The sequence below is a fragment of the Ambystoma mexicanum genome, chromosome 10 (genome assembly GCF_040938575.1).
Source record: "Ambystoma mexicanum isolate Mex_15411 chromosome 10, UKY_AmexF1_1, whole genome shotgun sequence".
NCBI classification, from domain to species: Eukaryota; Metazoa; Chordata; class Amphibia; order Caudata; family Ambystomatidae; genus Ambystoma; species Ambystoma mexicanum.
Window position 1 is genome coordinate 1,375,221,264 of NC_090932.1, and position 27,029 is coordinate 1,375,248,292.

At 44.6% G+C, this 27,029-nt stretch overlaps 1 protein-coding gene across 2 annotated transcripts in view; it reads right to left on the bottom strand.

Moving 5' to 3' along the window:
• The window catches only part of SGSM1 (small G protein signaling modulator 1), a 1,887,833-nt gene that overhangs the window by 1,009,509 nt on the left and 851,295 nt on the right, over positions 1 to 27,029 (bottom strand). For both annotated transcript variants that reach the window (XM_069619387.1, XM_069619388.1), the window contains exon 8: positions 6,549 to 6,680. In XM_069619387.1, the coding sequence (XP_069475488.1) occupies positions 6,549 to 6,680 (132 nt within the window). The remainder of the gene's footprint in view (positions 1 to 6,548; positions 6,681 to 27,029) is intronic.

Consider the following 27,029-nt stretch of genomic DNA (forward strand, 5'->3'; position numbering starts at 1 on the left):
ATTTAGAAAGGGAAGAGACCAAGGGTCCCAAGAAGGGTCCTATTCTGACCGCATGTACTCGAGGTACTGGGGGTACCTGCTTTTGACAGATATTTATGAGTGGCACAGGTAGCACCAATGCTTCAATGGGCTCCAAGGGAGAACCAGAATATATGGGCAACCTTGGAAAGGGAGGCTACTAAGATTCCCCTGGAGAACTTGGGCTTCCTGCCCCCAAGACAAAGGGGGACAGGGGTTACGCTGTTGGAGTCGACAAAGGCTACCCATTGGTATTGGGATAAAGCACTACGGGGGAGGAAGATAAAAGTGAGTGGCGGCCCACTCACACCAATGGTTTACAATCCAGACTTTACACCTGGAATCCAGCCCAATTTCTGGCTACATTGGGGAGAGGGGCAACCTGGAGTATTAGGGGACTTCTATACGGAAGGGATACCATTGACTTTTGAAGTGTGCAAGGAAAAGTTTAAGATACCCGAAAGCGAGCGCTTTCGTTAAACCCAAATTAGACACTGGATCACAAACACAAAAGTAAAAGAAGGGGCTAATAGAACCCCAATAGGGCTGGAACTCACGGTAAAGGAAGGGGCTGCAGAGAAAGGGGTGTCAAGGCTGTACCGATTGATCGATGGGTCAGATCCAGAAGAGACACTATAGTACATGCTGAAATGGGAGCGGGACCTGGGGAAACCTATCACGGGGGAGACATGGAGTCAAATATGGAGGCGGGCGATTAAAAGTTCGAGGTGTTTCCCCATTAAGGAAGCTTCATACAAACTATGCCTGAGGTTGTACATGACACCACAAAGCATGCACTCTATTTATGTGGACTACTCTTTGACATGTTGGCGGGGCTGTGGGCAGATCGGAGACCTAATTCATATGTGGTGGGCTTGTCCGGTAGCAGAGACATATTGTAAATACATTTTAAGTCACATCAAAGAAATGACTGGGGGGCAACTGCCCCTAGACCCGGCAGTGGTTCTGTTGAGAGAAGTAGTGGAGGGAATCTATGCTGCCACCGGATATAATGCCACCCTCATTACCCATATGCTGAGTGTGGCTCAATTTAGCTCAGGCATGGAAGAATAAGTGGGGCCTGTGGTAGCTATGTGGTGGGTGAGACTATGGGGGGGAGGGGTAGCTATGGAAAAGGTGACGGCGCTGGCATATGGATATTATCAAAAGTACCCAACCACTTGGATGCCCTTCCACACATTTATGGTGGATAGGCAGCAGATGTATTTCAAGCCTAACTTTCTCCACACAGATTCTATTCTCTGACACTGTTCTAGCCTTGGGGGCGTGGACGCAACCTGTAAATGCAATGCAAGGGGTTAACAAAAGACGGATCAACTCAATCTAATATGGACAATTTAAATGAAAGAAGGGGGAGGTGGGAGGAGAGGGGGGTTTATACAAGTTGAAACCAGGATCCTATTTACAACTGCAATGAAAATAAGAAATTTGAAAAGATTCTTTATAGAACAAGGTGTATCGTTGTATTGTGCAATGTGAATTTGTTTATTGGCTCATCAAATAAATAAAGTTTGTAAAAAAAAATGAAATGGCTAAATGACCCAAGCCAGACCAACATATTAAACTGATATTACCTTGGAATGCATATGTTTATAGCATCTTGTACAAAATGTACATTGGAATGCTATGGTGGCTTCCTACCTTAGAAGATTGCGTGATGTACGATGCGTGGTTTTGTTTATTTTTTCTAATGTAAATCTGTTTTAATGTTTGTATTAATTGTAAAAAAGTGTATGAATTGGAAACTTATGATAGGTATGAAAGGTCTTACAGTTAAGACCATTATACTTATAACAAAAAAAGAAAATGTGAGACATTTCTGTTGGACCCACTAAAATAATGGTGTTCATGCCTGCGCTGGCATATATACTTTCCCCACTATACTGTGTCCTTTAACTCCCGTGCTAGCTTCACTCCCACAATTAGTGTAATTGACTTGCCAACAAAGGCCAATGGGGAAATGTAAAATGTACATAGCAGTCATCATTTTAACCTTCTGCTAAGATCCTTCCAGCTATTATTAATGTGTATTGTCCCCCAGAATCAGCAACAAACTCCATTTCCGATTAGGGATTTTCGAGATATTGGGCTTCATTACACGGATGGCAGTAAGGGTTTACCGGTACGGGTAAGGATACCAGTGCCGGTAAACCCTTACCACCTTACTACGAGATCCCTTTGTGGGACCCTACCTTAACGGCTGGTTTTACCACCCATTAAGGACGGGACCCGCAAAGGGACCTTGGAGGTAATTACGGTACCACAATTTGCAGTACCGTAATTACCGGCCTTCCCCATTCCCATTGAGCCCTATGGGGGAAAAAATGGGAATGGGGAAGTGCCATGGTAAATGGGGAATTACCGCCCCCACACACCTTGGAATAGGGCGGTAATTCCGCCATTCACCATGGCGGACTCGGTAAAATACTGGCGGCAACCGGTTACCTGGTTACCGGTTACTGGTTACCGCTGTCCGTGTAATGAGGCCCATTGTCTCTAGCTTCAGCTTCAATAACGAGTGAACTCCATTTATAACTTCTGCCAGCTCATACAGACAATTGCCAAGGTTTGCCATGTGCCCCTTTATATCTCGTTGTTTGCACATACCTATAGTCCTTATAATTTGCAAGACGTGACGAACTGTGACACTATTGCATGCTTTCTTATCTTTACATGTTCTTTCATTATCATCAGATCTACACTCATACTACTTCTTTTATTTTCTCTGGCATTTTTGGTTAGACTACATGTCAGCGTGCCGCTCCCTCCACCATGTGATACTCTCTCCCTGTCATTTGCATTCCACTCACAACCACATTCCATTTTCATATGCCAAAACGATTAAAGGAAAAGGGGGTGGGCTATGAAGCAGCCTCCATACAAGTGCCTATGGCGGTTAGCAGCTTGATAGATTGCACAGTCTTATGTCTCCCATAATAACCCAACGCATCATAGGACATAGGTTATCCTGACTTAAACAACATGTTTCAAAGCCTTTAGATCACAGACACATCTTCTAAACCACTGCTAAATTACTTGCTGCCTTCAAAGAAAAATGTAGACTTTGCTTTGACAGCATGCTAAGGGGATATACATGATACATTAATGTATCTCCACTCATATTGTATAGTTCTATCTAGCCAGTATTACTGCTGAATGTATATCTTTCCCAGGGATAATGTAATATCTTGCCCCTTCTTTCCCAAAGTATCTAATAGACTACGATATAGTGGGAAAGCATCTTCTACTTGTAGCTCCCACTGAGCTTGGTTTGGGCTGGTCGAATAAGCATAGGCAGGCTGAACATGAGGCTGTGTATGTTCAGTGTGACTTACCATTAACTGTGGCTGATAAGAAAAGAATCTTAAATAAGATGAGACCCCTTTGCCAAACGGCAACTCACATGGGCAGTCTATTGATGCTTTCATTTGATCTTGAAATCTGTAGAAAGGAAGCTAGTATTGTCTCGAGTTATCTTCAATGGGAATTCAAATAATCTTTCTGTTTTGAACATAATTATCATGAAGGCTGACACATGAGGCAATGGTCTCTTAAGGAATACAATAAGGGGAGTCCTCCAGGATAGCGTAATCTGCCTAAGGATGTTTCACATGATCATTTGCACATGGATAATGCTTCAGGGCAAAGTTATCTTATGGGCTGTGGATGCAGGAGTTTAGCAACTATGAAATCATGCTAAAAGTTGGCATTGGGAAAGTCACTAGAGTTTTCCAGTCTGTCTGCTGTCCCTTTCATCACTTGCTTCCAAATTATTTTAAGGAAGCAAAACTGGACCCAAAGAAATCTGGCGTTTTCAAACTATTTGTTGGATGGTCTGCAGGTGGGGGTTAAGTGGGTGCGAGAGGGTCTTTACATCTTTGCCTTCTCCTGCAATGTTTGTAATAGGAAAATATGTCATGCACCACTCCCTTATCAACAAGGAAGATCTCGTTATCAAAGACTATAACAATGAAAAAGTGAAATCAGACAAAGATGGAAATGATGAAACCCTTGTTTCATCATCTACCCATTGCTAATTGTCAACTCGAAAATACGCACTGGTTAAAATAAAAAGCGCCAATGACAGGACTGGTCATGTGGATGGGGAGTTAGCAGTAATGTGGAGTACTAGCAAACACATGATCACGGTCAGAGATGAGGTTGGAGCCTTGGGTTTAGGACTAGGAGGAACTGAAATCACTCGAGGCACTGCTGAAAATGTAGATTTTTAAACCCATGTTTTTTCATTCCTGTCCTGCACCTTTCTGATTGGATATGCAACCCTTGTATGGGCTTGTACACCAATTAAATTGATAACAATGCATGTAAAGTGTACTGAATACTTACATTTTATTATGGCACATATGATATTTTTAAAGAAATCATAGCACTTTGCTTTGAGTACAAAATGCTAGGATCTGGCGGGGTTCTAGTTGCGCAAGTTGTGGAAGCTCACATAATATATGGCGTGTCATCTAAAATAGTAATATTTTTATTGAAATGGATTTAAATAAAGTGTTTAAGGAAGCTGGCAACATAACCACAGTAACGACAAAACGATAATTGTCATTTTGGGTATTGCAGTAACCATATTAACTTCTAGGAAAGTAGAACAACTTCATGCTGCTTTATAGAACATCTGCCAAACTAAGTCATGTCACTCTTTAGACTTGGCTGCTCATCAGAGTATTTGTTTACAATCCCTGAACGAATGCAAGGATTACCCATGGATAACGTTTCCATGCATAGTCGCAGAGCATCACCCATCTCAGAATGATTCAGTTGCATGTGGCACACAGAATTCCTCAGACAAGACTCACCACTACAAAAACCAGAGACCCCAGAGTATACAGCATCACCCAGGTCACACTGACACCATGGCATTCAGAATGCCCATTCTACACCACTGACCGGGTGTATAGTATCACACAGTTCCGATTCATCACTGGATCCACGGTTGCCTTGCACTGAGCCATCTACTGCAAGGAATATCATGCCTTTTGAAAATAACCAAATTCAGAGACATGATACACATCTACATGACTAACAGCACGATGGGTAACCCCGACTGAACGTTTTGAGGAACAGAACCTATTTTTCTTTTGGTAAACTGTTCATTCACTCTGTGTGATTAAATTATCATGTGTTTGGAGCATTTGAAAAACACTGCTGGGCTGTAATATGACTTCACGTGCAGGAGCCAGACAAGGTCTGTGATGAAGAACTCCCAGCGCCACGCCATGTAGTTCAGATAGCATTGTAGAGCGATGGTAGGGATTCCTTCAAGGTGCTGAGCAGGTAAGCTAAATCCTGAAGAAGAGGCCCTCTACTTTGCCAGTGACCCTGTCCTACTACAGAAACGCTGACAAAGAAACGCACAACATCAAAGAAATAGAACTGACAAGGGCACTGAATGTAGGGAAGTGTATCACCCCTTAACCTGCCTAGAAGAAAGGGTGCTGGTCTCAGTGAGGAAAAGACACAGTTTACAAAGATCAGGAAAAGCAAAGCAACCTTTCGAAAATCAAGATGTACATCACCTTTATCATACTGACGTAACATCGCTCATTACAAGTCTAGCGGTAAATCCGCCAGGGTACCGGCAAACTGAAATACTGATACCGGCACTCAGTCCGGCGGTACTAGTGCCGGATTACCAGTGCCCGCGTCAGGTGTAAATCCCCACTCCATGGAGTCCCTGTACTCCATGGGGGATTCTGCCAGTATTATCGGCACTGGTAAGTCCTCCACCCCACCAGCAAACTTGTAGTTGGCTGGTGCGGAAATGTGCCGGTATACGTCAATACCAGCACGTCAATTCCGCCCCGGCCAACTTGTAATAATTGAAAGGAAGTCTGTGATGCAAATCGGATCTACACAGAGTGATGTGTCGGTTTGCATCTTGCATACCTTTTGATGCAGGCATACAGTCACATCAACAGAGATCTACACAGAGTGATGTGTCGGTTTGCATGTTACATACCTTTTGATGCCGGCATACAGTCACATCATCAGAGATCTACACAGAGTGATGTGTCGATTTGCATGTTACATACCTTTTGATGCAGGCATACAGTCACATCAACAGAGATCTACACAGAGTGATGTGTCGGTTTGCATGTTACATACCTTTTGATGCCGGCATACAGTCACATCATCAGAGATCTACACAGAGTGATGTGTCGATTTGCATGTTACATACCTTTTGATGCCGGCATACAGTCACATCAACAGAGATCTACACAGAGTGATGTGTCGGTTTGCATGTTACATACCTTTTGATGCAGGCATACAGTCACATCAACAGAGATCTACACAGAGTGATGTGTCGGTTTGCATGTTACATACCTTTTGATGCAGGCATACAGTCGCATCCTTAGAATAATTTGCTGACATTGCAATTTCCACAAACATATAAGGGTATTTATGTTGCAAAACAAAAATGCAAGATATTGTATTGACTATTAGGGTGAACGGAAAGTTGTGCAAGAGATACACGGTATACATACAGGCTGCACCATGACGTTGTTTTTGCCAAACAGTAACGTTGCTCTTGAGTTCTGATGTAAGGATTCCACATAATCGCGTGCAGACAGCGAGGGTCTGTCATCCATGCTTCCACTCGAGTGTCTCTTCTGAACCTAAGAGATGACAAAACAATGATACATTTCATACCAGAGACTTTAGTTAAATCACATACTTAGAAATAGGGAAATCGTGAATTCTCAGGCTTTAATACATATGTTGCAAACCGTGGCATACCTGTAACACAACAGATCACAGGAGTAAAGTTTTGTCTTCTATGTAGGCATGGGAAAGGCATTTGCCAAGCACTGCCTTAGCATTATTAACTGGCAGCAGCTGAAGAATGGCGCGAGTACCTGGGCATAGAATAGCAGTGACTGGCAAATGCCTAAAACCGATAAACAAACCAAAACTGCTGGCTTTTGACAATGCTTTTTTTAACACAACTTCAGTGAAAGACATGCGTAGTGCTCATACATCAAGTAGCCGAAGGCAGACCTGATGAGACATTTTTATTACACTAGTAGCACATGTACAACTCCAATTAAATGATTCACTCTCAGAAGACTGCTTTGAAACAACGACGCCAGGAACTTTGAGCACACATTTTTAGGGTAAGGCTTGATAGAGGTAGCTCAATGAGATCCCAGAAGCATGTGTGTTGGGCGGGCAGGAGAAGGAAGTGGGTGGGAATGGTCATGGGGTTAACGTGGCAAAAGGCAGTCAATGGGTGGGTAAACAGCCAAACAACACCTACAAGCTTTTTGTCCCTCCTCATATACCATTTCTCCCAAACTGTACTCCATTGCAATAGTTGCGGCTTATAGATAGCCAAAACTTTAAAACAGGGATCCAACCTGTACCTAAAATCAATGCCTAAACCTTACTAAAACGCGGCACACCCTATTCGCACAGGGCAGTATAACAAACTACAGCAACATCTCAGAATCAAACACCATCACCATGTAAACTGACCAAGCAATCCTGATGATCATTGTCCCCATCCACAGCAACTCTGCTAACCCTGACACAAGCAGACAGCTTTTTCAACCATCAGCAGTAAACCACATCACTCACTGGAGGTCCAAAATTCACCAGCAAACTCTCCACAAAGAACAACAAAGGTAGTAGCAAAACTCAGCCTGCAGTTGGCATTGGTTTCAGATGTCAAGATGCTTGTATGCACAAGCCATGTGCAGCTAATGCACAGTAAGTCGGAAGCGGTTTCATTGAAGTCTAATAATGCTTGTTAGCAGCCACCTCCATCAGTGTAATAACCCCGACCACACACAGCCACGTAAACCTAATCTAAGTCAGTTGGAATGTGGCCGGCTAAACAAACTGTAAAGTTTCTGGAAAGATTCTACATTATCGACCTTCAGAAGATGCGGGTTGTAGAACAGATGTACCTAAACTCCCTCACATTCTTGTATAATGATTCGATAGGTATTTGCCAGGAACGACCATCACATGCCCAGCTACTCACATCATTTGCCAGAGGTTGCCATCTTATGGCCTGGTAATACCATAATGCTAGTGGCTGGAAAATGCCTATCACACACCTACCCAAATGTCAGGGCCCTTCAGTCGTTTTGGTTAAAAGGGGCCCAGAGCCGAAGGGGGCCTCAGTGGCTGCCCCCATGTTGGCAGTGTTATGGCACAGCAACATCTTCTTTGAATGACATTAAATGTGTTCTTTCAAGCAAACAAGTTACAGAAACCCAAAGCATCACATGAAAGACGAAAGAAGAATAATCCAGAGCCGTATGGAAGGTGATTGACGTGATATAGACCAGATAGATTTACCTGGAGCTGCATCAGTGAAAACTCCCAGAATTCAAAATAATGTGCAGACCTTCAGCACTTTGGGATAAAGAAGATATCTATACCGCAGTAATCTAAATCACACCAGTTATTTTAGTGTTTGTCATAGATAGATAAGATGGATAGCTACCGAGAACTAGAGATAGAGAAATGGATAGAGATAGCGAAAGGAGAGAGGGATAGAGATGTAAATGGATAAAGAGATAGAGGGACAAAGAGAGAGAGAGGTTGATAGAGATAGATAGCGAGATGGAGCAAAATAGAGACAAAGAGATAGAAATATAGATAGAAATATAGATATCTGAGCGATAGTGACAGAGCGATAGAGATAGAAAGCTAGAGACAGATAAAGACAGATCGAGAGATAGAGAGCGAGCTAGGGAGAGAGAGCTAGACAGGAGATAGCTAGAGATAGACAAATAGAGAGAGAGAGAGAGAAAGATAGCTAGATAGATAAAGATAGATATCGCTATAGGGATATAGAGGTAGACCGCTACAGATATAGTAAGATAGAGAGGGATATAGAAAGAGAGATAGAGAGAGGTAGCGATAGAGCGATATGGAGAGAGTGAGAGAGATACAGCAGGGTTGCTATGTGCCTTGCAAAAGTACATTGGCACTGCTGCTGTAGGAGAAATAAGGACTGTAGGCTGTAGGGGCTCTGTTCTACCAACTCAAACAGAACCCTCAAGGTTCGCATATCTCCTATAGCAGGGGTGCTGTGTGCCTTGCAAAGGTACAATGGCACTGCTGCTGAAGGAGAAACGAGGACCGTGGGACCTCTGTTCTATCAGCTTAAGCAGAACCCTCATGTCCTTGTTTTTCCCATAACAGTGGCACCTGGCGGAAAAGGAGAACCAGCCTAGGCTTTATTTTGGAGCAGACAAGCGGAAGAAAACCGCAATAAGCGACCTGTAAAAATATAAGCCACTCTGGGCAAAAACAAGCCAAAAGACGCTTATAATAAGCTTATAATAAGCTGACATGGCAACACTGTAATCACCTACCTGACGGCCATCTTTTCACTTATCAAAAGTAAGGGGGCACAGCGCACAGAAACAGGCTGCACTGTGGTCAAAAGAAAGATCACTTTGCGCCCCCAGGTTTGACACAGACATGTGAGAGATGGTACAGTACTCCTGATTAGGGGAAAATAATTCAAACAAGTCACAATTGGATTACAGCAGTGTAGTGGAACATGAAAGAACATTTAGGCACCCCTTTACACTCTCTCTCAACTCTGTAGCAATGGGGGGGCCGATATAAGAAGTCACTTGTTCGAACACCTCACTAGGAAGAATTCTGGAAAATAAATTCCAGTCCATCCAACTCCTTTCTCATGTGGGACACCAGCCATAGAAGCTAAGAAGCCCCCACCGGTCATGACGGAGAAAGCCCAGCATAACTGTTTCTTTTGGACATAAGGGGGTGTTTGGCTAGTTATTGCTCCTTCTTACCCAAACCTGAGAAGACGAACATTAGCTATTGTGTCTGGGTGAAAAAAAGAGTTAAAAGGGGTTAACATCTGGGAAGAATGAAAATACCAGGCCAGACCATTTTGGATTAGGCTGAAAACCGCTAAAGATTCTACATACCAGTGGTGATAGATGGTTAGACCACTCAGGCCTTACAACATTCTGGAAGTCTAGTGGATTCTGGAAGTCAATACATGGTTTATCCATGGAACTCTTCCTAAATAGATACATACCCATCACATGCACTCCAAAGACAGGCGTTCCACCCAAGTCCTGGGTTAATCTTAAAGTTCACAGAGAACCAGTGCACATAGAGATGGCAATAATGCAAGGACTACCCAAACCAGTGCCTTTTGGACCTGCGGTACCGGCATTATAGACCTGATTTCAACAGTCCCAGCAAAAAGAGTCCACGACTATGAACAACAAGGAAACGATCAGACTGATGTAAAGACAAAGTAGTGACAGTGGAGGGTAGCTACCAGTGGCCTCTAGATTTCAAGAAAGATTTAAAACCCTCCCTGTTTCAATTATTTAACCCATTAGGTTGGTGGAGTGTGGGGGTCAAGATAACATCTCAACCAAGACAGTAACGTTGTGGGATGTTTTTACCCATGAATCCAAGCCCTACCACAAAACTGTGCATTACTGGCATTGAAAACATCATGATGGCCAGAAATCCCCAGAAAATGCACAGGGAAAACATGAAGAATAGGCTGCCACCCATTTTTGCCTATGTTTGTGAGCACAGGAGGGCACTGCCTAAAACCACCATTGGGCTACACACACAGTAGCCTGAAAACATTGGGAATGGCAATGCTGATTGCCAAAAGCAACCCAGAACTGTTGGGAATTCATTTTCTTGATGTCAAAAATTTGCTAAAATCATGGGCACGAAACCACCAAACAAAAATCCAACCCTGGTTGAGTGTTCTACTTTATTCTACTGTAAGGATTCCCATCAAAACAATGTTAAGCAAGGATCATATACTAACAAGCAAAATCCCCTTTTTGAAATGCATTAATTCAAGACAGAGCCTAAAATGGGTGCAGTACCGGCATTTTCCACAAACCGGCGCTAGCGGTCTAAACTCTGACAGTAGAGCTGTCTTGCAGAACTGTTCATTGATCAGAAGGAGTCTTATTTAATTAAAAGTTCAAAGGGGTTGCCTTTCCTGAACACTCTTAACAACCCAGATACCCAAACCAGGAGGCAGGATATCACATGGCCCTGTTGATTGGGAGGGAGGGGGTTTCCCCTTCAGCCTGGAGGAGAGGGACAATAGACCCTTTCAATTGAATGGGGTATGTTAATTTTGGGTGTGGATTGTAAACAGAGATCTGCCTGGAAGGAGAGACATATCATCCCTGACCCACCCAGTTCCTAGGGGCGGGCCAGACTTGATTGTGGATTCATATTGCAGCAGATATATGTTTAAGTTAAATGCTTCTGAAATATTGTATTAAGCTTACAAAAATGTGCAATTTGGGGATCCTTAAAATGAAAAATGCCCTCACGATTTGTGCCCAAATTCCACTTTGTACGGTGTTCTGGGACCGAACTCCGCTATTTATCAATATTACAGACACTGTGTTTATGCTAGAGACATGGAAATTTACCGGAATATGTGTAGAGATGCCGGGTACATTTGTGTAATTCTTGGGAAAAATCCAATATTGGTAAACCAACTAAAAATGAAAATAAGTTGTCATTTTTGAATGCAAGCTCTTAGGAAGATCAGAGTTGAACAAGAATGTACCTTAAGTCATCTGCAATCTGTACATGTAATATCAACCACTTGTGTATCTGGGAAATGTGTTTAGTTATGAAAATGATTTTCTAAGGTAAAAGCAAAGGGGAGTGTTCTTTCTGTATGCCATAAAGATGACTCACTCTGACTCACTGCTCCCTTCTCAAATCAGGTCAAAGAGAAATCCTTGACCTATCAAATCGTGAGTGGGTTGGGCAAAGAAAGTTAGCATCCACACCCATTTTCAAAAGACATAAAAAGAGCCACTGGAAGCCAGACAGGAACATTCATTTTCCAACCTCCAACTGAATTCCTGCGGAGCACGCTAACGGAGACTCCAGAACTTGTAGCAGAGAGGCCTGAATCCACAAGCTGAATCCTTTTTCAGCAGGCCTCAAAATCATTTGCAAACTATTCAACAGCCGGGCGAGCTGTTTGAATTCTTTGCCAAGAACTTTTGTCAGAACCGGTAGCAGACCCAGAAAGCAGTGCTGTATCCAGAGAGACCAGAGATCCAGAGAGACCAGACCCAGACCAGATCGCTGTGCAGTGCTGAGAGCTGACCCAGATCCCTGTTGCTCTCAGCTTGCTGGGGGGAATTCAAACTTTGTATTGCATTTTTGTTGATATTCTTGAAGACTGTGTGCTCTCCTTCCATTTCCTTATATTGCATAAAGGGGGGGAGTGAATTGTCAAAAGAAAAAGCAATCACATTATCTCTTATTGAAATCATATCAAATTATTTCTGTGTTGCATTCTGTCCCACCTTGCATTTCCTTGAACCATATAAAGCATTCTCTGCTACCTTAGTCCTCTGTTCTTATTCATAAGTAACCAAGAACTGTGCTACTGTAGGATTACCTATTGCTGATTACTGCTCATATTCACAAGTGTGCTATCAATTATTCATTTATTATAAAAGTGTGATATATCTCTATTGTTTAATTTTTCAAATAAACCTTTTTAATTTGCAAAACAAACCTACTTCTTGGCTCAGTGGGGTCAGGGGGATTCTAAGAGAGGGGCGTTATACAAGGGTTCATCATCCAGATTATAACTTGTCATAAAAATATATAAACAAGGGCTTCCCTTGAGTTGAGCAATCCCAGACAAGGCACTGACTTAGTGGGAATGCTTGATTCGAGTCATTAACAGAGTGGGGGCTCGTAGCCGGGGATTCTGGATTAGATCTATCACTTGTGCAGATTAATACAGTGTGCTAACTGACAGAATATATAAATTCTGTTGGATCACCACGCTGTGTTACACTGTAAAGACACCCCTCAAAGGAACGCTCTAAGGAAACGGTCTGTTTTGCAAAATAAAATACAAACTTCTGTAAGTCAGGAAGGAAATCAAGTTCCAGAATGACGACCTTGGTAGATATCAAAATAGCCAGAGAACACCTCTTACATAGGCTATTTGTGAGAGGTGAGTGGGCTCAGATATATGGAGAGATCAGGGTCCCTTACATGTGGCCCTGAGTGAACTATATATGGCTCCTAAGGCCAAGGATGAGCACAACAAGATTGCCAGGGTAGCGGCATATTTATATTTACATGTGGGAGCCATACAGGACAAATGTGCTGAAGGCCAAGATCTGGCAAATAGGCAACTGATGGCATTAGAGAAGGCCCAATCTGACCTGGTCTCTTCTGAGCAGAGGCTGCAGAGGAGCCAGGAGTCAGAAAATGATAGTAGGCAGTATTTTAGTAAAATAAAGGAGGATATGGATATCCTGCAACAGGAAAAGGCTGACCAGGATACCAGATTTCTGGCCTTGCAGAAGGAGTACCAAGAAGGTTTGGACTCCCTACTGCAGAGCCAGAAAAAGCTGGAGCAACAACTAGACTTTAACAGGGCGTGCACAGAGCAGGTAGCCACCCTGCAAATCCGACTAGACAGAGAGAAAGAGGAAAGCAATACATTGATTTTGAAAGACCTGGATACCCAGGCAGAGTTTGATCAAGAACGCCAGAAAGCTGGTGCCTTTCAAACGCAGAGGGACGACCTGGCGGCACAGATGCAGGCTCATAGTCAGGAAAGGGACACCTTAGGTCACGAAGTCTGCCAATTAAAAGAAAACATTTAACGAAATCACCTGGCCCTTCAGGGGCTGGGTGACCTCCACAAAGAGCATCAGAACTTGTTAGAGCACATCAGGAGGGTGGAAGATGCTCTGGCAAGAAAGGAGCAGGCCAGTAGGGATGGGACTCAGGAGGTAACCCTCCTGCAGCAAAGACTGGCCCAGTATTCCAGGACCAATCAAAAGGCAGAGAGAGAGAATGAGGCTCTCTGTCAGCACAATGATAGGCTCCAGCAACAGGTAGCCATGCAGGAGAGACTGATAGAGTCTAGTAAGGCCTTAACTGAGGAACTGAAAGCGCAGGCTCTTGCATTGCAACAGGGAGCAGGGGCTGAAAGAGATGAAATTCGCTGGGAAAGGGAAACACCTGAGCATAACCTCAGGAGTCCTAGTACCAGAGGCCTTCATCTCTCCCAGTCCTTGGACTCTGCCACCCCCATGTCCCCTGGCGCAGATGAGCACAGGGCCACAGGGAGGGCAGATTACTATCTGGCCAAAAGTATGGGGTTCATAGGCCAGTACCTCCCAGGAATGGATGGGCGGGCATCCGGGTATGGGCACCCAAGCACAGTGCAATTTAGTGGGGAACCCCAGGAAAGTAGATCCACTAAGGGCATCCTAAAAACCTCTGCCCAGTTAGGTCGGTGGTGGGGGTACCCATCAAATCCTGGCAGCAAGGAGGGATCTAAAGACTCTTCTGAGCGGCCCAGGACAAATGAGACCAGGTCCCCACATTCTGCCAGCCATTCCTAGGCTCGCAGAATCCGGGAGAGCCTGGAAGATCAGACGGCACCTCTGGGAGCAGTGCTTCTGAGTCAGAGGAGGAATGGACCAGGGTTACCCGAACCAAAAAGGCCAATAAAGCAAAAAAGGCCTTGCTTAAGGACCCCTTAAAGCAGATCAAGGCAATAAGGAGTGTCATCACCCCTTATCACAAGAACTCCAAGTATTCTGTTTGGGAACACTTGGAGCTCTTTGAGCAAATGATGGAGGCTTTCCATTTGAAGGACAGCAGTAGCTGCATTCAGTATTTCAAATGGACATTCTCCCCAGAATACTCCAGTTTCTTTGCGGGGCTGGAGGACCAAAACCATTCAAGATGGTCCACATATAGGGCGGCCATCTTGAAACATTTTTCTGTTCACCGGAATCCCCAAGAGGCTCGCAAGGCAGCCTACAATTTGCAATGTGGGGAGGATCAGGCCCCACAAGAATTCGTGCAAGAATTGAAGCGTGCCTTTGCGCAGACCACCAGAAGGGTGCGCACGGACAGCAGAGAATTCATCAACACATTTTTCCATGCACTCCCCAAATACATAATGACCCAGCTCGTGAGAGATTTTCACGAGAAAAGATCTTTAGACTGGGTCATTGAGCAAGCCACCCGCATCTATGAGGTGCAGAAACCGGTGGAAAATAAGAATCAGCCGAAAAACCCCAAAACCAACAGACCCCTGCTGCTGCCAAGGTGGCACAGGTAAATGTTGCCCCCCTTTTAGATTTGGATATGGGGGGGGCCTAAAAACCTGCCTGCACCGAACAATTCACAGCCCAGAAGGCCCTCGGGCCAGTCACAGACAGGGAGTCAAGGAGGTAATCCCACAAATGGGGTCCCTCGCTCCCCTGACTATGTAAATCCCCGCTACAAGGGAAAAAGAATAATCGTGGATTGTGTGGTCTCCTCCAGCCCAAGGGGGGGGGGGTCCAGCCAAGCACCTGACCCAGGGAACTTCCCTCCTAACTTCCCACAGGAGGGCAGAAATTCCCCAAACACTGGGCAGAAGAACATTTTTCCCAGGTATTCACCCAATTTCCAGCCCCAAAATCATCCATCCTTCTTTCCCCACTTCCCTGAGTCCAGACAAGCTAATCCAGGAGAGGGGAGGCCAAGGGTGGAGGGGTACCCAAATCTTCCCAACCCGGGGCACTACCAGAGAAGGGATAGCTACCCTTCCCAGGATCAGCCCAGGGGAGAAAACAGAACCCCGTATCAACCTGAGCGGGTTTCCCAACTTGAGCGCCAGGTCTAAAACATGGCACGGGATCTGGGTCACATACTGAGGGCTCAACAGAACCCTCAGATGAGCATGCCACCGCAGAATGCCCCAAACTCTGGGCCTGGTGCTCCAGAACAATGACGGGGGCAGCACCCCGATAACCCACCGGTTCCCAGGGAGGAGGCACAAGAGGAAGGGGGGTGTCAAGCATTGGAGGAAGCTGCCTTCCCCACTTGTAAACAGCCCCTGGAAGCCCAGGAACCGGAAACAAAATCTCCTGCCCCTGAAAGTCTGCCTCCCAAGGAGCAGAGGGGGGGTAGGAGAAACAAAGTACCCAAACAGACCCACTTTGTGGAGGAGGTACAGATCTTCCAATTTGAGGGAGAGGGATCCTCAGAGGATCCTGGGAAAAGGATCTTCTCCTTCAGAGATGGGGGAACTCCTCCCAAGGAAAAATGGGTCCCAAGGGATTCCAACCCAGACTGGGTAGATGTGGGGATTGAGCTGTCGCCGCCCATCATTCTATCCCAGAACCAACAAGACCGAAAACTCCTGGTTCAAACCCATCCTGGTGACTGCCTCCAAAAAGGGGGGGGGGCGGCCCAGAACCGCAACCAGGGGAATCTAAAACCATATCAATAGACTGGGTAGATGTGGGGATTGAGCTGTTGCCGCCCATCATTCTATCCGAGAACCAACAATACCAAAATCCCATGGGTCAAACCCATCCTGATGACTGCCTCCAAAAAGGGGGGGGCGGCCCAGAACCGGAACCAGGGGAACCCGAAACCATTTCCAGTTGCCAACTTTTTCTTTCAGATTCCCAAGGCTCTCCACAGAATTCTGCCCAAATTTCTTCTCTCTCAATGTCCAAAACCAGAAAGTTAGCCAACCAGTTTTCCAAAAATGTGCATTATCTGTGCCCCCTTGAGGAGAAGGAGGGAAGATATTATGCCCCGGTACAAGTACAGGGGCAGGGTACAATTTTGGCGCTGCTGGACACTGGATCTCAAGCTACCCTTCTGTCCAGAAGGGCCTTTGATGAACTGAATTCAGGTAGGGGGGAGAAGTACCAAATTCCCCTCACCTCTCTTCCTGGACAGCTTCGGAACTTTGACGCGAAGGAAATTCCTGTCGAGGGGACTGCAGATTTGGACATCAAAATTGGGCGACACAAGGTGAAACACCCGGTCATAGTAGTGACTCCAGAGGGCACCCCTTGTTTACTAGGGAATGACCTCCTGAGAAGGTTGTCACCCCTAATAGATTGCGTAAACAAGGTCCTCTGGAAACAGACTAGCCGACCAATAAAATTAAAACAGAGTGTCAACCATGTTAGATTAAACGGCACCTGCCACATGGTTGGCAGGAATTTCACTTCCAGAAAAACCAAATTCCAGACGTGACAGTAATAGCAGTAGGACAACAGACTGGTGATGGGGAGTCCTCTCTATTTCTAAAAATCAACCTTCCTTCCAGTTTAAGGTGGTATTCCACACTGGAAGGAAATACTCTGAAATTCTTTATTAATCCACAATCAGACATTCCCACTCCGATAGTCCAGAAAGATGTGAAATCAGCTCAGAGCCTGGCTGATATTCAGCAAATTGGAGAGCAGTTGTTCATCCCTGTTCAGTTAAATGATGGGAAGGACTCTGTTCACGCCCGAGTGTGTGTGAACAACGGTAAGAGCTTCATCAGCAAAGCCATGTTCTGCCAACTCCCAAAAGATCCAGCCATTCCCGCATTCAAACTGATAGACAAATGGGAAATGGACCTGGAAGCACCTAATTCCAAACATCTCCTGCCAAGCAGGTGTATGCTCAAAATCTCCATTGGCAACAAGAGCATAGTCAATCATCGTTGGGTCGTGCGAGACGTCACTGCCGCCTTTTACTTAGGCAGTGACATTCTCAATCGCTTTGCCATTAGTTTGGACCTAATAAACTTCAAAGCTTGGTCCCGATTAGCGGATAATCCAATGTGCTTTGATGATCCAGAAAAAGCATTTAGGTCAGCTCAATTGCTACCTTATGCAGTTGAAATTCAGATTAAGGAGGAAGTCACCATCCCAGAAAGGACCTGACAATTCTCCCTGGAAGTGAAAGTTAAAAGAGGACAAAAATTGAAAAACCCTGATGCTTATATTCATCTAAATGCTTTCCTCCAACAGCAAGGGTTAGGGGTAAACCCAACAACATTAGTCAACATAGAACATGACACCATTCCTATAGAGGTGGATAACAGCGACTTAAAGAGTATTACTCTAGCCGCAGGCACCATTATTGGAATGGCGGTTGATGACCGACATTTCTCCATTGATTTAGGAAATGAACTGTTAGGACCAATCCCCAAGGACTGTTTTGACAGTGACAGTGATGACAATACAACACCAGACAGGATCTTTACCCGGCATGGGGGGGAACTTCCTGGTGTACACTTCTTGCCCTTATGGTAAGAAAGATGTGACTTGTGACTTCAGAGGGGATGAGGTGATTTTCCAGGTCCATGAGGGCTGCCTTTCCCACCTGAAGCCTCCGTTCCAAATCAGCACTCTGACCAGGGACTTCTCCACCCAGCTGGAGGAGGCCGCTGAGATAGCAAAACCAGAAGTCTTTCCAGACTTCAGGTATATGGTGGAAGAGAGAGTCAACCTAGCTGATGCCTGTGTGACTCTGGAACAGAAGCAAAAGTTGAAACAAGTTTCCTTGGATTTCCAAGATCTCTTTGCGGTAGACTCATATGACTGTGGTCGCACGGACATCCCCACAACAACAATTCCCACGGACCCTGGCATGACTCCAGTGTTTGTGAAGCAATACCGCTTGCCTCTCGCATCAATGGAGTCCCTTACTGAAATAATTAAGAACCTTGAGTCCCGGGGAATAATCCGTCCAGTACACAGCACCTTCAATAACCCGGTGCTGGGAATATTGAAGCCAAACAGCCAGTGGAGACTCTGTGCCGACCTTAGGGAGATCAACAAACGGGTCCATACTTCCTGATGGCCTCTGCCCTACATTGACCAAGAGCTGGCCCAGAATCAGGGGTCACAGGTATTCACTGCAATAGACCTGACCAATGGATACTGGACCATGCCTGTCAGTAGGGAGGAACAATACAAACTGGCTTTTACCTTTGGGGGCCAGCAGTAGACATGGACCCGGACTCCCTTCGGATACCTCAACTCCGGCAATGAGTTCAACATTTTCCTACATAAGGCCATGCCCGACCTGGGTGCGAGGGGTAACCTGGCTTATGTAGATGATGTCCTCATCAAAAGTTCATCTGTGGAAGAACACATAGCGGAGATCCGTTATGTTCTGACACAGTTGAGGGCCGCCGGAGCAAAACTTTCCTTTCAGAAAGCACAGTGGTGTAGAACCTGTGTTAATTTCTTGGGGCATGAGATTACTCCTCAGGGTCTCTGTCCCCAGGAAAAGAAAGTGGAAGCACTTCAGAAACTGAAAGATCCCACAGCTCTGCGGGATCTAAGGAGCCTCCTTGGACTGACTAATTACAGCAGAAAGTTCATTGAGGGCTACGCAGAGATCACCAGACCCCTGATTCATCTCTTGAAGGGGGGGTCAAGTGGGAATGGGGTCCAGAACAATCCGAGGCAGTAAGACAACTCAAAAGAAGCCTCTCACAAGTGCCTTGCCTAGCTTACCCTGTCGGAAACAAGGAGTTCTTCCTGGAGACAGGGTTCTCTAATACGTGCTTGACAGCTGTATTATACCAAAAGCATGACAAGGTCAATAAAGTAATCTCCTATGCGAGCAAAACTTGATCCTCTGTGGAGGAAAAATTCAACGATTGCGAGAAGGCACTCCTGGCAACAGTGTGGGCATTGAAGAATTACCGCCCGTTCATCCAGGGGGAACACATCATAGTGGAGACTCCACACCAGCCTCTGCAATACCTCCAAAGTGACAGAATCCGGGCCAGAAATGTGAGTAATTCCCGAATTACTTCCTGGATTCTGTCAATGCAAGGCTTTCCTGTGGAGGTCAGATATGGCCATAACAAGAAGAGTCCCCTTGCGCAAGGTCTGGCTGACTTGCATGATTGTGCCAGAGAAAACTGTCTTGAGGACGAAAGTCTAAAAATCAAGGACAACATGGAGGCATACCTTAATTTCCCACACAAAGTCTTTGAAGAGGACAAGTGTGAGGGAATGCCCACTGTCTATGTGGATGGATGCTCTTACCATGTTGACAACAACGGGGAAAAAGAACTGGTGACTGGCGTAGGGAATGCATGCGTGAATGAGTCTCCAGAACCCTCCGCTGGGTACAAAATTGGTCCCCGAAGTAGTCAGGTGGCAGAGTTGATGGCTGTGCATCAGGCCATCCTCACTGCTGTCCAACATCAACTCCACGAACTGGTCATAATCACAGATTCGGATTATGTACGGAACGGGTTCGTGGAGCACCTGGTTAATTGGAAAACCAGAGGCATGTTATGTGCTAATAACAAACCCTTGAAACATGGGAAGTTAATCCAAAATATTGATGATCTGGTCACCTTGAATGGGATGACCATCTATTGGAAGAAGATCAAGGGTCCTTCCAAAGTAGAGGGAACAGACAAAAATGGAAATGACTTAGCTGATCAGCTGGCTGAAACCGGGGCCATCCAAGGGGATCTAATAGAAATAGAGTCCCTGTTGGGGGAAATCCAGGTCACTGCTATCACTAGGTCCCAGACAAATGCTCACAACAATCTTTCAACTGCACAATGGAGTAAGGAGACCCCTGATACTGATTTAATTACGGCTCAGAAGGGGGATCCAATAATTGGTAAGTTTTACCAACACATTGAGGACTCTGAGAACTTTCCCCTGACGGATACAAATTACATTGTGAAGGAGGACCTTAGAGTGTTGATGAAATGTCCAAAAATGTTTCGAATCCAAGACGGTTTGTTGGTAAGGAAATCCCAAGCTGGCCATGATCAGTGGGTGGTTCCTACCTCATTCCGAAGCCTGATGTTAAGTCACGCCCATGATGCGGCCACAGCCGGTCATAGGGGGTTTCACACAACACTGGAGATCTTAAGAGAGGTTGCATACTGGCCACACATGGGGCAGGACCTCGACCAATACTTGAAGGGGTGTCTTGTGTGTGCACAATTTCAGCCATCATCCCTCACACACCGGGCGCCTCTCCAAAAGAGGGGGATGACACTGCCATGGTCAGATTTGCAAATCGACTTCGTAGGCCCTGTGATTCGCTCGTCTCGGGGAAACAAGTACATGTTGACGGTCACATGCTTGTTTACCAAGTGGGTGGAATGTTTCCCAGCCCCAAACTGCAAGGCAGAAACAGCAGCTGCCCTGATGATTAACCACATCTTTTCCGTTTTGGTCTACCTCAAAGGATTGAGTCAGACAGAGGTAACCATTTCACCAGCGAGGTAATGACAAAGATGTGGGAGATACTGGGGGTTAAAAGGAAGCTACATATTGCTTACCGGTCAGCTTTTTCTGGTGCACTGGAGAGATACAACAGAACCATTGTGAGCATATTAAAAACGTTTGTGGCAGATTCTGGGCCAAGTTGGGATATCCAATTACCTCTGGTCCTAATGGCCATCAGATCTACCCCTTCATCTGCAACCAAAATGTCACCATTTGAGTTGATGACTGGACGCAAGATGGTGCTTCCCCAGCATTTGCTATACAGGACCCAAGAGCAGACGTTGATCAATGCCTCCACAACTCATGAGTATGTGGAGAATTTGAGGAAACACCTCCAACATGCTTTTGCCTATGCTCAGCGAAATCTAGAAAGATCAGCTTATAGCATGAAAACTCACTATGATTTGAAAACCCCCAGGAAGGAATATGTGGGAGACCGGTCTATCTATACAATTTCCAAAGGAACCAGGCCAAACAGCGAAAATGTTTGCCTACATGGAAGGGACTGTTTGAAATTGTAGACAAGATCTCCCCAGTAGCTTATAAGATCCGCATCCCCAAAGGCAGTTTGGCAGAGGGGGAAGATAAGTGGGTCCATATTAATCAGCTAAAGGGTTGCCATCCCAGGCACACTCTGCAACAACTGGAGGAATCCTCTGGAATCCCAGAGGGGGCCGCTCCAGATTAATTTAGTTCCAACCTAAAATATTCCACATGTAGCCTAGAAAATTCTGTGATTCTTGATACAAATGTCCCCTGATTATATCTTGTTTTTTTTAAATAAGAACGCAAATGTTTTTGACTATAAAATGTATATGCCACCCCACTATATCAATAGTGGGGGAGAAATGTCTACGAATAGGTATTGCCGCTTTTGCTTTATCATCCTAGGAGAGATGAAACCATGGAGACTGACCAAGGAGAACGATCCGGGAACCGGGAGCAGAGATCCGAGGGGCCCGGGGTACCGCCCAATACTCCCATCAGGACCGGCGAGGAGAACCGATTGATCCACCCTGATGGAGGAAAGATGCTGAACTGTGCCATCTACGAATCGGAAGAAGATGAGGCGAACATCCCAGATCTTGCGAGTTCCATCAGTGAAAGATCAGAATGGCCACCACAAGAGGGGGGGCTTGTGGGATGTTTTTACCCATGCATCCAAGCCCTACCACAAAACTGTGCATTACTGGCATTGAAAACATCATGATGGCCAGAACTCCCCAGAAAGTGCACAGGGAAAATATGAAGAATAGGCTGCCACCCATTTTGCCTATGTTTGTGAGCACAGGAGGGCACTGCCTAAAACCACCATTGGGCTACACACACAGTAGCCTGAAACCATTGGGAATGGCAATGCTGATTGCCAAAAGCAATCCAGAACTGTTGGGAATTCATTTTCTTGATGTCAAAAATTTGCTAAAATCATGGGCACGAAACCACCAAACAAAAATCCAACCCTGGTTGAGTGTTCTACTTTATTCTACTGTAAGGATTTCCATCAAAACAATGTTAAGCAAGGACCATATACTATCAAGCAAAATCCCCTTTTTGAAATGCATTAATTCAAGACAGATCCCAAAAATGGGTGCAGTACCGGCATTTTCCACAAACCGGCGCTAGCGGTCTAAACTCTGACAGGAGAGCTGTATTGCAGAACTGTCCATTGATCAGAAGAAGTCTTATTTAATTAAAAGTTCAAAGGGGTTGCCTTTCCTGAGAACTCTTAACACCCCAGAGACCAACACCAGGAGGCAGGATATCACATGGCCCTGTTGATTGGGAGGGAGGGGGTTTCCACTCCAGCCTGGAGGAGAGAGACAATAGACCCTTTCAATTGAATGGGGTATGTTAATTTTGGGTGTGGATTGTAAACAGAGCTCTGCCTGGAAGGAGAGACATGTGATCCCTGACCCACCCATTTCCTAGGGGCGGGCCAGACTTGATTGTGGATTCATATTGCAGCAGATATATGTTTAAGTTAAATGCTTCTGAAATATTGTATTAAGCTTACAAAAATGTGCAATTTGGGGATCCTTAAAATGAAAAATGCCCTCAAGATTTGAGTCCAAATTCCACTTTGTACCCCGCTATTTATCAATATTACAGACACTGTGCTTATGCTAGAGACATGGAAATTTACCGGAATATGTGTAGAGAGGCCGGGTACATTTGTGTAATTCTTGGGAAAAATCCAATATTGGTAAACCAACTAAAAACGAAAATAAATTGTCATTTTTGAATGCAAGCTCTTAGGAAGATCAGGGTTGAACAAGAATGTACCTTAAGTCATCTGCAATCTGTACATGTAATGTCAACCACTTGTGTATCTGGGAAATGTATTTAGTTATGAAAATGATTTTCTAAGGTAAAAGCAAAGGGGAGTGTTCTTTCTATATGCCATAAAGATGACTCACTCTGACTCACTGCTCCCTTCTCAAATCAGGTCAAAGAGAAATCCTTGACCTATCAAATCGTGAGTCGGTTGGGCAAAGAAAGTGAGCATCCACACCCATTTTCAAAAGACATAAAAAGAGCCACTGGAAGCCAGACAGGGACATTCATTTTCCAACCTTCAACTGAATTCCTGCACAGCACGCTGACGGAGACTCCAGAAGTTGTAGCAGAGAGGCCTGAATCCACAAGCTGAATCCTTTATCAGCAGGCCTCAAAATCATTTGCAAACTTTTCAACAGCCGGGCGAGCTGTTTGAATTCTTTGCCAAGAACTTTTGCCAGAACCGGTAGCAGACCCAGAAAGCAGTGCTGTATCCAGAGAGTCCAGAGATCCAGAGAGACCAGACCCAGACCAGATTGCTGTGCAGTGCTGAGAGCTGACCCAGATCGCTGTGCGCAGTACCAGTACCCAGTGGCGAGAGAACCGCAGCCAATCCTGACCCGATCCGTGACGAAGTCGCATTCCTGTCCAAAATATAGTGTGAGTACTCAGCCAGAACTGTCCAAAACCAATCTCTTAGTTTAAAATAAACTAATTCAAATTATTTTAACCTATTGAGAACTGCATCATAGAAATCGTGTCCCTCCTGTTGATTCAAAGCTGCAAAACTGTCATCTGTCTTTCTGAGCTTTACTTTTATTTTGAGAATCTACCTTCACAAAATCGTCCGTATCTCTTGAACCGTTTGTGATAGAGGCGAGATTTTACTTTTGAAGCTGAGATTCTATGCTTTCCAACAAGCTCTAAACCGACTTGCTACTCCTTATAGTTCCTTCGTAATTGCGCTCGACGCAAGCAACTAAATTACAGCGATTTGACATTTTGTTTCATTTCAGCCACGTGTAAAAATATTTGTCTTTTGCTTCCATTACGGAATTTCGTTTTCAACCTAGTAACCAGCCCTGAATCATTGATAGGGCTGGCCTGAACTGATTTAAAGTATCTCTCACTCACCCTGAACCTCTAGAGGGAATTAAAATCATTTTTAGCATATTTTTCCCTTCTTTGCATAGCACCTTTAAAGTACTTTGCCTGTGTTTAAAATCATCCCTGTTGCTCTCAGCTTGCTAGGGGGGGAATTCGAACTTTGTATTGCATTTTTGTTGGTATTCTTGAAGACTGTGTGCTCTCCTTCCATTTCCTTATATTGCATAAAGGGGGGAGTGAATTGTCAAAAGAAAAAGCAATCACATTATCTCTTGTTGAAATCATATCAAATTATTTCTGTGTTGCATTCTGTCCCACCTTGCATTTCCTTGAACCATATAAAGCATTCTCTGCTACCTTAGTCCGCTGTTCTTATTCATAAGTAACCAAGAACTGTGCTACTGTAGGATTACCTATTGCTGATTACTGCTCATATTCACAAGTGTGCTATCAATTATTAATTTATTATAAAAGTGTGATATATCTATATTGTTTAATTTATCAAATAAACCTTTTTAATTTGCAAAACAAACCTACTTCTTGGCTCAGTGTGGTCAGGGGGATTCTAAGAGAGGGGCGTTATACAAGGGTTCATCATCCAGATTATAACTTGTCATAAAAAATATAAATAAGGGCTTCCCTTGAGCAATCCCAGACAAGGCACTGACTTAGTGGGAATGCTTGATTGGAGTCATTAACAACGTTGCTTGCCCAAGATAATCTGAAGTCCTCCAGGAAGGGCTCAAAGGAAGAGGCAAGGGTATGTGATAATGCCCCCTGCCTGCCCCTTGGGTGTGTGTGTAGAGGTGACATAAATGTTCACCAAATGATGTGGAACCTGTAGCAATATAAGTTTGATCCCATGGTATCCCCCAGAGGAATGGGATGGCAAGTGATCCTCACATTAGCCCCCAAACACCTTTTAAGAGTTACCCTAAATAATATGCTCTCAATTCCTGTGGGCATTTGATCATATGGACTGCTGAATTATGATCCTCCTGCAGGCTTTGGAAATCCTAACTTCAAAATAATGGCCCCAAAGATGCTCATCACGTGTATTCTAGGTCAAGTGAATGTGGTTCACAGCAAAGCCCTGCTGCCTCGGCTCCCTGTTCCCTGACATGCGCATGGGTGAACACATGGGTGGGAATTAATAAACCAGTACGGTGGACCAATCTGTATAGGCTTGGTCAGCGAGGACCTGTTAAGGGACTTCAATTCAGTACTCCAACTAAGTCAATGCCTAGTCTGGGATTTCCAAGGGAAGCCCTTATTTATATATTTTTATGACAAGTTATAATCTGGATGATAAACCCTTGTATAACGCCCCTCTCTTTGAACCCCCCTGACCTCACTGAGCCAAGAAGTAGGTTTGTTTTGCAATTTAACAGGCTTATTGGAAAATGAAACAATATATGTATATCACACTTTTATGAATAAATTAATATTTGATAGCACACTTAAGAAGATAAGGTTGATCAACAATGGATACTAGCACACTTTTTATCAGTTAGGAGTTGGTATAGAAAGGATAAGGTAGCTGAGAATGCTTTTATGGTTTCAAGGAAAAACAATGATGGAAAAGAATGCAGTACAGAAATAAACTGATATGGTTTCAACCAGAGATAGTAAAATCACTTTTCCCCTTGTGGCAATTCGCTGCCCCCTATGCAATATAAAGAGATGGAAGGAAGGCACACAGTTTTCAGGAATACAATCAACATGCGATACAGATTCAGTTCAAATTCTAGTACTCTTGGAGCAACCGGTATGCTTTTAAAACGTGCAGAAATATTTTGAATGTGATTTGTTCTGAAGTGAAAATATGCTAAATTCCCTATAGGAGATTCAGGGTAGGTGATAGCTACTTAAGATTGGTTCAGGTCAACTCTATCAGGGATTCATGGGGGGTTATCAGGTTGAAAACAGATTTCAGCAATGCCAGCAAAAGATAGCTATTTTTGACGGGTGAAGAAGTTTGAGCTAGTTTTCAATTCGCGGCACTTTTTCTGAATGCATCGCACGTGATTACGGAAAAACTATAAGAAGTAGAAAGTCGGTTTAGGGCTTGTTGGAAAGCTTAGATTCCTAGCACACGCGGTTCAAAAGATGCAGACGATTTTGTGGAGATAGATTTTCAGAAGTAAAATTAAAGTTTCAGAATGACAGATGCGCTGTGGAAGGTTTTGGATCAACAGGATGGACACACAATTCTATGATGCAGTTCTAAATAGGTGGAAATGGTTTGAATTAGATTATTTTAAACTAAGAGATTGGTTTGCACAGTTCTGGCTGAGTACTCACACTATAAATTTGGAATAGGCCGTCAAGGTCTGGTCAGGTTTGGACTGGACTCCTGGCGGTTGGTTCTGAAGTCACAGCTCTCTGGGTCAGCTCTGCTCTGCTGGTCTGGTCTGGCACTCGGCACTGCACAGCGATCTGGATCTCTGGTTCTGCTGGTCTGTATCAAGTGGATTCTGGATACAGCACTGCTTTCTGGGTACTGGCACAGGGTTCTAGCCAGAA